Source organism: Phocoena sinus, chromosome 13 (assembly GCF_008692025.1).
Source record: "Phocoena sinus isolate mPhoSin1 chromosome 13, mPhoSin1.pri, whole genome shotgun sequence".
Taxonomy (NCBI): domain Eukaryota; kingdom Metazoa; phylum Chordata; class Mammalia; order Artiodactyla; family Phocoenidae; genus Phocoena; species Phocoena sinus.
In genome coordinates this window covers 22,773,586-22,787,937 of record NC_045775.1, presented here as the reverse complement: position 1 = coordinate 22,787,937, position 14,352 = coordinate 22,773,586, and the positions used below count along the sequence as shown (strand labels likewise).

Here is a 14,352-nt window from a genome sequence, read left to right as displayed (position 1 = left end):
CACCCTTGTGACTGCCACCGCAACCTCGGGTGGTGGGAGCGCGGCCCTGCCAGGTGGGGCAAGAAATAACCACTAGCTCCTAACAAAGTTCTTGGTTCCTTCACTTTGTTACAAATGCTAGATTATCCAAAAAGCCTTGAAAGCATTTACCTATTAATGCTAGTGGAGTAAGATGATTTTTTTAAAACCTTCACACCACAAGCACAAACCTGTGGCTATGTTCCCCTACATATACCACAAGACAAGCACTGGGTAAAGATGAATATTTATTCACTTTACAAAGAGAATGGTATTAAATTGCCATAAACAGCTCCATTTATAGACAAATATAACTATACATTACACCAGTAGCTGACTCTTAACTTTCCCAAGATGCTCTATATGGCTCCAGCTCTATTAGTTGAGCACAGAAATCTGTCTGCCACCGATATCAGAAGTCCCTCAGATAATGGTTTTATGTTTTACATATTCACACGTGGGAAAAATAAACCCATCTCCCCAGCCCTTTCTTAGAGTTGAGCTTCCATCTGCATGTTCCCTAGAGAGCACTAAGCAAATACTGGCTCATTCTTTTAACAAAACAAACAAACAAAAAAAAATTACTGATAATTTGAGAAGGCTTTTGTAGCACACCAAAATATTTCTTTATACATACATAAAAAATCTTGAGTCGGATTTATTTTAAGGTAAACATACCCTAACACTGCCAAGAGTGGGTAATGAAAAGGAACACATTAAATTATGGAATTATAAAAATATTTTCTTTGGAAAAAAATTCCAACAAGGTTATCATTAATATCTAAAACCAAAGAGAAAAAATAAACAACTGTTCTTTGATCCATTAGTAATTTAAATAAAAATGAAAACCTCTTCAAAAGCAGCTGTAACTGAATCTTTTAAAAAGTTGCAGGTAACGAGCACTTCTAAATCTATACACTGATGATTCTTTACAGGCAACTTGCAGTCAAGAAAAATCCTCAATATGGCTAATTCTTTAGTTTTTAAATTATCATAATTTTTCTGTGTTTTAAAAAAATACTTCACATGACAGCTTAAAAAATAAGTGGCTGTTTTGGGGAAGCACTCCAAATATTCAATCTGACTCAAATCAGATTACCAGTCAATAGAGAAGCTAGGGATACTGGTGATTCTATTTTTTTTAGTCACAATCATTTTTACCCCCGTCTTTAGTTTATCCCTTCATATTTTATGAAAATGTACCAAATTAAAATTTTTTCACTAGTGCTGCTTCATACCAGGATGTGATGAAAGATACCAACCTGAGATAAGAGCTGACTCCTTCACCAAAGTCCAGTTCTTGACCCTTACATGGGAAATGTCTTTATCTTCACTTACATCAATTCTTGGCATAACCAATCATACCGGGATATTACATTATAAAAATATACCATATATTGGACACTCATGTCAGTACACTGCAGAAAATGTATCTATTTGCTGTGTAAAGTTTATTAACATTTGAATGAAACTCTCTTATTTACACAGTTAAGTCTGGGGTGCTCAAGACAGCAAAGTGGCAAGGGAGTCACCATTAGGAATTTGGAAATGTGCAGCGGTCCTTGGCATCTGTCACAGAGACAACCCTCCATAGGAGAACTCGGCAGCAGTGGGGAAGGTGAGCCAGTTTCCATAGTTCATTTGACTTGTTCCTCTGTTCATTCTTCTTCACTTTCATTTTCAGGATCTAAATCAGAATCTCCATTTAATTCCTTTTCACTTGCCACGTCTCTGTCCTCACCATTTTCTTCATCTTTTTCTTCAGCATCCTCTTCTTCCTCTTCATCAACATCCTCATCTTTTTCACCTCCTTTCTCTTCCTCATCTTCATCCCAATTATCCTGGTAGAGATATTAAGCAAGGAAAGCATGATTGAAGGCCTCGTTCTTACAGGGTACAAAGATATGAGGCAGATTCATGTACCAGGAAACAAATTACTCACATCAGAATCCTTATCTCCTAGTTCATCATCAGACTCGTCTTCAGAAGATTCTGCAAGAAGGGGGAAACAAGCTTTAACTTTGTGATCAAAGCAGAGGACATAGCCCAGAAAGCTAAAAAGAATCAGATTCCTGAATTTATTTTTAGAAATATATTCAGCTATCATCCAAGAAGGAACATTGTTTATATTCTTATCTGCATAAAAGTACATGTATTATACTATTCCATCAAGATCTCATTGATCAGGACAAAGTACCAAAACCCTAACAAAATCCCATCTAAAACACTAAGTCATTGTACATTAACTATACTTCAATTAAGAAAATAATTAAAACAAAAAAACTAAGCCGAGGATGTGGAGAAAAGGAATCCCTGTGCACTGCTGATGGGAATGTTTTCCACTGGTTCAGCCACCATGGAAAACAGTATGAAGACTCCCCAAGAAATTAAAAATAGAATTACCATATGATCCACCAAGTCCACTTCTAAATATATACCAAAGGAAACGAAATCAGGATCTCAGATATAACTGCACTCCCATGTTCGCTGCAGCATTATTTACAATAGTCAAGAAAGGGAAACAACCCAAATGTCCATTGATGGAAGAATGGATAAAGAAAATGTGATACATACACACACACACACACAAAATAGATTATTATTCAGCCATGCAATAATAGGAACTCCTGCCCTTTGCAACAACATGGATGGACCTTGAGGGCTTTGTGCTAAGTGAAATAAGTCAGATAGAAAAAGGTAAATACTGTATGATCTCACTCACATATAGAATCTACAAAAACTAGATTCAATGATACAGGGAACAGATTGGTGGTTGCCAGAGGTGTCAGATAGGGGTGGAGGAAATGGGTGAAGGTCAAAAGACACAAACTTCCAATTATAAGATAAGTCAGTCCTGGGTAGATAATGTACACCACGGGGACCACAGTTAGCAATACTGTAACGTTTATTTGAGAGCTGCTAAGAGAGTCAACCTTAAAAGCTCTCATCACAGGAACAAAAGATTTATAACCGTGTGGTGATGGATGTTAACTAAACATTGTGATGATCATTTCACAATATATACATATAGGATCATTATGTTGTACCCCCCTAAAACGAGCACAGTGTTAAATGTCAATTATATCTCAATAAAACCGGGGGGGGGGGGGGGAAATCACAAAAAGTATAATTAATTAATTCAGGTATGCTTTTATGTCCTTCAGTTATATTTTATAGTTTTCTCTATAAAGGTTTTGTTTCATTTTTTAGAGGTATTTCTAGGTACTTCATAGTTTTGGTTGCTGCTGTGAATAAGATCTTTTTTCCTAGGACATTTCTAACCAGGACATTATGGACATACAATACATTATTGGGACATAATAATGCTACTGATTCCTTTTTGCTAGATCTTGGTATCCAGTAAACTTGCTTATCTGAATATTTCAATGGTGTGACTAGATTATCAAATAATGAGATGTACAAAGACGGAATTTCATTGAATTATTTTTCTATATCTATTAAAATAATAGACAGTGCTCATAACCTGTTAACATGGTAATAACTACATTAACAGATTTCTTGATGCTAAATCATCTTACAATCTTTAAATAAACTCTACTTGGTAATGACATATTATTTTACTTAAGCACTTCTGTAATCAACCTGCTACTCCGGATATTTGAGGATGGCCTGAGATGTTATTTTCTTGACTATACTTGTCCGATTTTGACTCATAAAATGTCTAAATTGTTTGTACGTGACAAAAATGACTTGTTCCTTAAAGACTGGTAAAAGTCACTTATAAAACCTGTGTCTGGTACCCTACAGGGAAAGGTTTTGACTAAATCAATTTAAAGCTATTAGCTTGTTCTAGGTTTCTATTTCTTTTTATTTTTAAGTCAATTTTGGTCATTAAAGTTTCCCAAGAAATTACCTACACCATCTAGGTTTTTTGTATTGACATAGTTTGTTCATAGTGTTCTTCAAATCTCTTCCATACCTAATGCCCTTTTTTGTTTCTGTATTATATTTGTGCCTTCGCTTTTTTTTATTTGATCACATTTTTGCCAGTTTTGCCACAAGCTTGCCCGTTTTATTAGGGAAGGTGTGTGTCAAAGCATGATCTCACACTGATGTTTTTACAAAGTCACAGAACTGAGTCAATGTGAAAAGCTAAATGTTCAGCCTATGCCCCAAGCTTTACCTTCTTCATACACCAACTTTGCCTTCTGTGCAGGACAAGTCGGTCCCTTCGTTTTTTCTGATGCTGTAACCTGAAAGATAATCAAGTGCTATTGTGAAGTAGAGTGTAAGTTTATCTCAAGCATCACAACGTTCCCCAACAGTAAACTCATCCTCAACCACTATAACAGATGACCTTAATACGATGTAGATCAAATACAGGGCAAAAGGCATATTCATCAAATACAAGAAAGAATTACTCCGTAAAGGCTGAAAATACTTTTAAGGTAATCCAATTTCTTTCTGCGACAAAAAGCTGTAGAAATACCCTGACTCGTTGTTCATAGCACCACAACCACTCTAACTGTATTAACAACTGAAATATGACGGTGAGAACCTCCGAGTTAAAGCTGACACAGGCAGAACTAAGTTAACTTACTGTCAAATATATAACATTTCCTAGTCAAAAACTAGGTCCTGATTTACCAATTTTTTGCTGAAACAGGGTGCTTTCAACATTCAGGTAAACAATCCTTATTCCTCTCTCCATTCCCATCACATTCAAAAGTGTAGCACAAAACAATCTGATTTACTCACTTGCGTGATTAGAAGGATGAGCTTTCCGTGAAGGTGAGAGAGTTTCTGAAAAGTTTTTACTCTGCTTTCCATTAACTGGTACAGTGTCCCCAGCTGGGGTACCAGGTCAGGCAACTAAGGAACAACAGCAACAAAAAAATGATACTTCGATACTATTATAATAAAACATGGATAACAAATACATAAATCATGTTCGGATATGCCTGAGTACTCAGCCCCCAGCAAATGCTTGCACTTCCAGTGGCAGTGGCTGCTTGTCACACAGCCTAGCAACGTCTCAAATTTTCAGAGGTCTTTACTGTCCTAACAGCAAAAAAATAATACATTAAAAAAATAATGATGCAAGGTCCGAAGGAGAAACTGCAAGAAGAGACAAACTGCAGGGTGGGACTTCTTTGTGTTGATCTTATTATTTCAGAGAAGATCAATATTAAGGAGACACTAACTAAAGAGTAACCCCAAGCACATACCTCTGGGCTAAAAAGGGCTTCACTCTGAAACTTCCTCTCTGATGATATCACACTATCTACCTCCATTAGGTCCCAGCAGCTAGAGGAAGCTTTCACAGCTTCCAGAGACCAGCAGGACAAAGTGACAGAATACAAAGCTGACCTTATGGTATTTCAAACATACTTCCTGTTAATTAACCCTCTGAGTTATACTTCAGAAATTAAAGCAGGAAATTATTTTCTTTGTCCCTCCAGAGCTTCAGAAAAAGGGACCCCACTCTTTACCCTTTAATTAGCCTTTACTTGCCCTCCTATCTCTGACACGAGAGTAAATAAGAGTGTTTCATTCAAATGTTAAACTTTAAACAGTAAAAATGAGAGTGTCTGTACATTACTAAAGCCCCCATGCCTAGCACAGTCCTTGACTTAGAGAAGGTACTTAAAGATATCTGATAAGGAAGGAAGAAATGAAGGAAAGGTGGGGGAAGAGCACTGTTTTCTGAGGAGAGAAAACTGTTTTGGGCTGGAGTCCATCCTGTACCATACTTCCATGGTCTATTTTGCCCTGACCTAGAATGTTATACGACTACTACTCCAGTAGTTATAACTTAGGGGTTGATTCCAGAAGGGATTTCACTACAAGTCCACCTAGGGCTCTTTTTGCTTCTAAGCAATTCAATGAAGTCACAAAATGAGTGTCGTCCTATGCTTGTGGTAATCTTTCCGTGCCCATCACCACGCCACTCAGACACTGCCCGCAATCCAACTCCCAAGATTTCTGTAAGCAGGGAAACCCAATATGCATTCTTACTGTTTCCTATCTCTTCCCCGCATTTTAACATCCTGACAGAGATCTCCACAGACACACAAAGAACGAACTGCCGAACTCAAAACAGGTTAACCAATGGTTTTTCCTATCTCAGACTACTGAAGGAAAAGGATCCTGAGACAGAGAACAAGGGACAGTGATCAGGCAAGAACTGGGTGAAACTGTTAAGAAGGGAAGAGCTATAGTTTAAGGAGTAATTAAAAATTTTCAACTATCCACTAAAATCTTTCAAGAAAACCTATTGTAAGGTTCTAGATAACCAAATAAAAGAAGAATGAGTCAACTGCATAATTTTATTTCTAGCTTAAACTATAATTAAATTGATGATGTGGCAATAACCCAGCTCATACTGTGACATATAAAACTGGTTTTTTTTTTTTGGTGCTGCTTTATGATTTTATGCTCCCTCCCTTCCATCTGTATAGGTAATCAAGAGCTGACAGTAGCCCCAGCAAAACGTCAGGTATTAAGATATTCATTTCATTTTTATCACAAGGTAATATAGATATGTTAGCATAGATATAAACTTTAAAAAGCTACTAAGCTTTTAGAAGAGGATGGGAGAGATACATACAATGTAAAGATAAGTTTGCTAAACAGGTATGTATATAGAAAAACACCTGAAGACTAGTATGTAACTTTTCTCCTTTCTGTATTTTTCAAGCTTCTCTACAGAATATATATTACTTTTAAAATCTGGGCCAAAAAAGGGCCAGTTTATAAAAGGTAACAATGATGACAACATGACATTGCACCTGGGGAAAAAACAAATTCTTTAAAAGCAGCAGCTGATGGTTAAAGGGTAGATGGAGAGAAAATGGTTTTGTTAAGCCATCAGTTGATAATCCTTATCAAAGCCAAACTGTTCAGCAACTACAGGTGAAAAGACTTACTGTGGATAAGTAGGAGGCATGGATCGTTAACACGCATTTTAGCCACTGAACCATTATAACAGCACTGAAAAAAAAAACACAAATCAACTAATATTCACAAATTCAAAATTAAATACAATGGAGTTATAAAGATCTAGAAGATGACTCTAATAAATAAACCACTGTGAATATGACAGTCGTTCATTCTTTCACTGGGTCTATTTGAGGTCTGTGTAATATACTCATCTTTTGAGGAAGGGAGGGACTAGATAACAGGACAAAAATCCCTTCCTCTAAAATCATTCAATTCCAGATATAAAACCTATGCTTCACTTCGTAATTAGCTGATACCAAGGCAGTAAACTGAGCTCAGCTGACTCTGCATTTTATGCTCCTATCTGAGCCCATCATCTACGCATCATCAGGTACAAACAGCAAAAGATTTCCACACCAACATTAAGACAAATATAGACCAAAAATGTGAGCCGGGCCTAATTAATGAAATCTTTAGATTTCCCCTGTGAGCTCCAAAGGCTAATGGAGCCTATCATGAAAAAAAATTTAGAAAAGAAAAACTGTATTATAGACTCTGATAATACTATAGTACAAGCTGAGATCTTTGAGATATCAACACCTTATATAAATATTTAATCATCAAATTAGCAAAAAAGACCCACAAAATTTAGTTATATAAAATCTTTCCTTGTAGTGTCTTAAGCAACTACCAGAGGCTGAGCATGTTCTACAAATGTCCAGTTTTACACATCGTGATTAGTCCTGAATTATTAAGTAAGACTAATCCATTAAATGACCTGATATAATAAAGCTGAAAAACCTCAAATTTTCTAAAGGAAGGGAAAAACTATAATACAATCTGAGAAATAAGAATCATTCAATTTAAAGTAAGTGCAGAGAGCAATATCTGACACTTTGAGTTTTATTAGTTAGAATTTGAGGCTACCTACTATGTAATCTCATGCAGCCAGACACTGCTGTTTTTAAACAATCACATTTAAAATATTTATAAAATCAAAGCAATTTAAGTCGCCTAAACATCTTACCTATTAGGATGTCCTTGTAATCTCTTTGTAAGCTGAGGAGGAGAAAAACAGTATTAGCAACAGTACTTCAGAGGCAGCCAATCTCTATGAATTCCCATGATAACACATCCATAAGAACAAAGGAAAAGAATGACTGTATTAGGAAATCATTATTCTTAAATTTCCTAACTCCTAAATGTTCAACCAATTTAACATAATCTGGGAATACATTCCCAAAATAAAAATAATTATCTGATAAAAATCTAGGCTAGGATTTATATGAATGAATGTCCAGAACACACACAAAGACAGAAAATAGATTAGTGGTTGCCAGAAACTGGGGGTAAGGACAAACGGGGAGTGATTAGTGGGTACAGGATTTCTTTTTGATGTGGCAATTACACAATCTGTAATATATTATAAAACACTGAACTGCACACCTTAAAGGTATGTAAATTATATCTCAATTTTTAAAATACATAGAAAAAAATCTAGGTTAGGCAAATTTTGTCTGAGTAGATCTAGTGATCATCTACCATCAACTCTAAATACCCTGCTTGCTTACATACTGCAAATCCATTTCTCTGAATACTGGATTTTGTCTTTGAGTCATAGCATTAGGACCTTAAAATGAGAAGCGTACTCAGTTACCTCTTGCAACAACGGAATGACAGTATGCAGGGGCATCCTTAGTACAGTTCTCTTTATTAGGTTTAAGTTCCTAGTTTGAAGTACTTTCTGTGAGAAAAAAAAAAATGTAAATAAGCATACTCAGAAACTAAGGACACTACAGGGAATACTGTCACTAAAAATTATCTTAAAAACCAAGCAATACTCAACTGTAGCAAATAAAGATTAGGAATAAATGGAGAATGTTATATTATGTCTTATGGCTATCAGACAAGTACAGGCTTCAAGTATCAGGACATTTACTCCATTAAACAAGTTTCTGCTCCACAAATTCTAAATTCTTATAAGCTAATTTTTGATATAAAACAGAAAAGAACACCTCTCGACATTTAAATACAGGTATATACACCACTTTAGAGAAGTTCTCAAACCTTTGTTTTATGAAACATATCTTGCCGTATCAACACAAGAGTGAGCAAAACACACTAAAATCACATTACAAGGAAACAAACATACCTTTTAAATGTTTCTGATAAAATTTTAAGCCAATCAAAAGATCATATAATGAGTGCTTGAGTCAAAAACTTTAAGGGTGAAACGCAGTCTCCACCCACGTTGTATGGATAGAAAAGGAGATAGAGCAGATTAGTCCAAATTCTGGCAGGCCTTTCTATTTCTCCAAACCCCACCCAGATGCTTCATCTAGAGGAGAGGGTGGGAAATGAGTCCTTTCAGGTTTCAAAGTCCAGATACCCCCTTCCTCTTTAATACTTTCAAATATTTACCTTTCAAAAGGGTTTACAACTAGAGGAACTTCCCTAATGGTTGGTGCATGCTATGTTTTGGCTGTTGTTGCTATAAAGATCACGTTCAGGATATGAACAGTAGAGGTATTACAGGGCAAAAACACGGAAAGTTCATTTTCAACCTACTTTAATGGTCTTAACATACCCTTTCAAAATTCCCTATGGATTTTATTTGCTTGTAAAAGTGTCTTTACACCAAACCCTTCTTAAATCTATTAAGTACTATTTAAAAACTATCACTGACATAATTACAAAGTTTATTATGCAAAAGAAAGATTATGTATTTTTATACATAATCACTGGGGAACTGACGGATGGACTGTCCTAATATTGTCATTTTGAAATAATGAGAACACAGGGTTCAAAGTATGCTAAGTTAAACAATAATTCACAAGGTGTCTGATGATACTAAACATCCCTCAAATCAAGTCTTTGTTATAGATCAGTTATCACAAAGTTCCAATCATGTACAAGTTATAGGGAATATTGTCTGAACTAGTCTACAAATACTTTTTTTTTTAAAATGAAGTACAGTTGCTTTACAGTGTTGTGTTAGTTTCTGCTGTACAAGGAAGTGAATCAGCTATATGTATAAGTGATCAGATAATTTGTTGTCCAAACTGGGACACTTCTGTGAATGAAAGGAGTCACTATTAGTAATTACACCAAGTTAAGAGGTGTAAACCAAAACTGTCACAGGCAAATAATGGTATGTATGGCCTAGCTATTTAGAAGTTATTCCAAACTGCAGGACAGAAAAATGTAACAAGCTCTCAGATAATCCTTATGCTCACTAAAGACAGAGGTTCTATGATAACAATTTTCAAATTAAAAATACACACAAAAAGTAAGTTATCCCAAACCAAGCAAAATGATAATGAATAGAGGAGTTAGCATTATTAACTTCTGCCAAGACTATAAACCACAGCTACAAGTAGCAAGGAGATGATACTGAAGATGGGATTTTTTTTTAAACTTTACTGTATTATAACTGAAACATAACAGTGCACATTTAAAGTGTACTATTTGATCAGTTTGACATACATATTTACCCATGAAACAAACACTGTAATACATTCCATCACCCTCAAGTGTCCTTGCACCCTTTACATTCTATCCTTCCCTTCCACCCCACCGTCCTCAGGCAACCGCTGAACTACATGTTGGTTTGCATTTTCTAGAATTGTTCTATAAATGAAATCAAACTGTATGTACTGTATGTACTTTTTTGTCTGGCTTCTTTCTCACAGCATAAGTTTGAGATTCATTCATGCTGTTGATGAAGCAATATACATTCTTTACATTGCTAGATAACAATTTATCCCTTCATGTGTTCAGGATTCTTTCCAGTTTGGGGCTATTAAAAATAAGGCTGCCATGACCATTCGTGTACAAGCCTTTGTATGAACATTTGTTTTCAATTCTCTTGGTAAACACCTAAGAGTAGAACGGCAGGATCTTATGGTAGATGTGTCCTTCACTTTTAAGAAATGGCCCAACTGTCCCCCAAAGGAGGCATACCATTTTACATTCCCCTCAGCAAGATATGAGAGTTCCAGGTACTCCACATCCTCCCCAATAGATGGTACTGGTCTTTTAAATTTTAATCAGTCTATAATGGGTATGTAGTGTTATCTCACTGTGGTTTTAATTTGCATTTGTGATGATTAATGATGTATAATACCTTTACATGCACTCACTGGCCACTGGAATTCTTTTATGAAATATGTGTTCACGCATTTACCAATTGTTTTTTATTTGAGTTGAGTCTCACTACTGAGTTAAGAGTTCTTTATCAATTCTGGATATAAATCCTTTGATATATAAGTTGGGTTTTTTTCCCCAGCCTGTGGCCTGCCTTTTCATTCTCCTAACAGTGTCATTTCAAGAGAAAAGTTTTTAATTTTTATTAAATCCAAATGACCAATTTTTCCTTAAGTGTTTCATGCTTTTTGTGATGAACCTAAGAAGGCTTTTTCCATGCAAATCTGCGTAACATTTTCTCCAATTTTCTTCTAGAAGTTTTGAGGGTTGGTTTATACATTTATGTCTGTGACCTATTTTTGTGTAGACTTTTGTGTAAGATGTGAGGAAAGAGCTGAGATGCATTTTTTCTATATGGATATTCAATTGATTCAACTGCAACTGTTGAAAAGACTTCGCTTTCCCAACTGACTCAACTGAGAAGCACCTTTACTGAAAACCAATTGCATGTGGTCTATTTCTGGACCATTTTGGTTCCTTAATCTATATTTATGTTTTCACTAATACCAAACTATCTTGATTACGACAGCTTTTTCTTGAAATCAGGTAGGGTAAGCTCCCCAGTTTTGCTCTTCATTTTATAATTACTTTGGTTACTTCATGTCCTTTGAATTTCTAAAAGGTAGCTGTGCTGGAATTTAATTGGGAATGTATTGGATACACAGAATAATTTGGGGGGAATTGCTCATCTTAACAACATTGAATCTTCCAACCATGAACATAGGCCTTGGTTAATTTCTCCCAATTTTTGTAACTTTCAATGTAGAGGTAGAAACACCTTTTGTAGATTTATCCTAGGCATTTTTTGGTACTACTGTAAATGGGAACTTCTAAGAAATACTTAATTTAAATAAAATTTTTCAAATATTTTAAAATATATAACTCCTATGGGTACCATGAATTATATAAATGACTAAGCACATCTTTTTTGCATAAGCTATAGACTATTTCTTTAGGTCAAATTGCCACTTTCCTAAAAAGCCATGAACTTTAATGTCAAGTGTTCTACAGCAGGGACTTTTAACCTCACCTTTGGTCCTATGTTGCATACCTGACACTGCTCACTTTCTTCTTTCTTTCTTTTTTTTTTTAATATTTATTTTGGCTGCGCTGGGTCTTAGTTGCGGGATCTTTTAGTTGTGGCATCTTTTAGTTGCGGCATGTGGACTCCTTAGTTGTAGCATGCACGTGGGATCTAGTTCCCTGACCAAAGATCGAATCCGGGTCCCCTGTATTGGGAGTGCGGAGTCTTACCCACTGGACCACCAGGGTAGTCCCTTTTCATTCCTATTTTTAATGACCTCCTATTATATTTCACATATCCTCAGAAGGTTATCTTTGGAAATGAGGAACACACTTTCCAGGGGAAAAAATATTTGATTTTTTTTTTACTTGCCTCTTTCTCTTTAGAATGCATGATATCCCAGGTAATACAGTATGGGAATACTCCTATATTCTGGTTTTTCTTTCTTGTTTTTTTTTTTTTAAAGGTTATTGACTTCTACTTAAACAATACGACGTATCACCTCAAAGTCCTTAATAATGAAAAGATCTTACACGTACAATTCTTTACAATTTAAGAAGTGCTTTCACAATCATCATTTCCTTTACTCTCCCAACAACTCTGACACCTGACAAAAGTACACACTGTCACATCCGAAGTGCCAGATGATTCTAATCTGAATCTCTTCAAGCTTCTAGATCCAACTACCATTGTACAGGAATATGATGGACAAGAATTATATTAAATGATACTTGTTGGGTTAAATGACCCAGTAAAATGGATTTGCAGGAGGCAAAATCCAGAATGTGAAATCTCTTTAGATCAAATAACCTAGCTTCCCCAAATTGCAAAAGACAGAAAAGGCAAATCCACCAAATAGTGTGGACTTCGTTGGGATCCAGTTTTGAAGAAAGCAAAGAAAAAAACTTTACAAGACAATCAGCGAAAAGATAAATACTAACTGGATATTTGATGATTTTAAAGAATCACTGTTCACCTTTTTATATGTGATAATGAATTGTGGTTATGTTTTTTAAAGGAATTTCTATTGTTACAGTTGAACAGGGATATATTTGTGGATGAAATAAATAATAGATCTGAAATTTGCTTCACTGTAACCTGGGTAGGGGGTGAGCAAACAGAACAATAATAGACAGACTGGCTAGTGCTAATAATTTTTGAAACTGAGTGATGGGTTCATGGTGGCCCACTGTAGTGTTAAATGTTTTGAAATGTTTCTTAGAAACAAAACAAAACAATAACTGATTCACTTGTACTACTGAAGAAGTTTTCAAAGCACAGTTAAGTAAGCAATGACGGCAGATAAGTTATATTTTAAAAACACTGTCAATTGTTTTCTATAGCTTATTTCTCACCAAATCCTCATCTAGGTTTGCATGCCATGTTAAACTAAAATTGACCTCCCAAAATACATACACTCACAAACTATTTTAAAGGTAAGTTTAGGTTTTTAGATATGCCTGGCTTCCCCCGTCCTGTTTTGCAAAATCCCCTTAAACACAAATATAAGATATTCCCATTTAGATCAAAATACAAGTCAGAGAGACCTTATTCATAGGCTGCATATTAAAGTCACATCTATACTAAGTGGCACCATAATATCACTACGAGTCACTAGGAATAAATGCACTTAGCAAATATAAACTGCTTTAATCTGATCAGGCAGTGCTTAAGTCCAATTTTTTACACTTAAATTTTCTCTACAGACCACTTTCAAATTTTGGAATTTAAGAGGACTAAATTAAGCAACATCATACAAGCAGTCACCAACTTACAAACACAGAAATCATAAGTGCCTCCCTTTTATATACCCCCAACCCTCTCGAATTTTTCCCCCAAACCTCCTATCCATTGCCAAGGTTCCACCTCACCGCCCCCTCTCACGGCCAGGGGGAATTAAGTTTCTGGAATCCAGAGTAAAAACTCAGGAACGCATTTTCCTACAGAAAAAAATATAAATTGTGATCTAGAATGCTGAGTATTATAATTCAGCTACACAATGTTTATAAAGGCTTTTGTGAACTAAAGCCTAAGAGCCTAGTAACAATTCACAACAATATTTCTATGAGAAAATGCATTCCAGGTTCAAAATAATTTAATACAATCCCTTTGTAGGTTGGTGACTGTCCGTATAGTGCCACCAAGTGATATATATTTGACTAAACTCACAAAACATTAAATTCAAGACAGCTACATAACAT

At 35.5% G+C, this 14,352-nt stretch overlaps 1 protein-coding gene across 1 annotated transcript in view; it reads right to left on the bottom strand.

Annotated features, from left to right (window-relative positions):
* Positions 1-246: 246 nt before the first annotated feature.
* The window catches only part of WDR43 (WD repeat domain 43), a 49,887-nt gene continuing 35,781 nt past the window's right edge, over positions 247-14,352 (bottom strand). The window contains 7 exon segments of the mRNA XM_032652672.1: positions 247-1,859; positions 1,961-2,010; positions 4,163-4,232; positions 4,738-4,851; positions 6,909-6,972; positions 7,949-7,980; positions 8,579-8,665. Of these exon segments, the coding sequence (XP_032508563.1) occupies positions 1,677-1,859; positions 1,961-2,010; positions 4,163-4,232; positions 4,738-4,851; positions 6,909-6,972; positions 7,949-7,980; positions 8,579-8,665 (600 nt within the window). The 3' untranslated portion in view covers positions 247-1,676.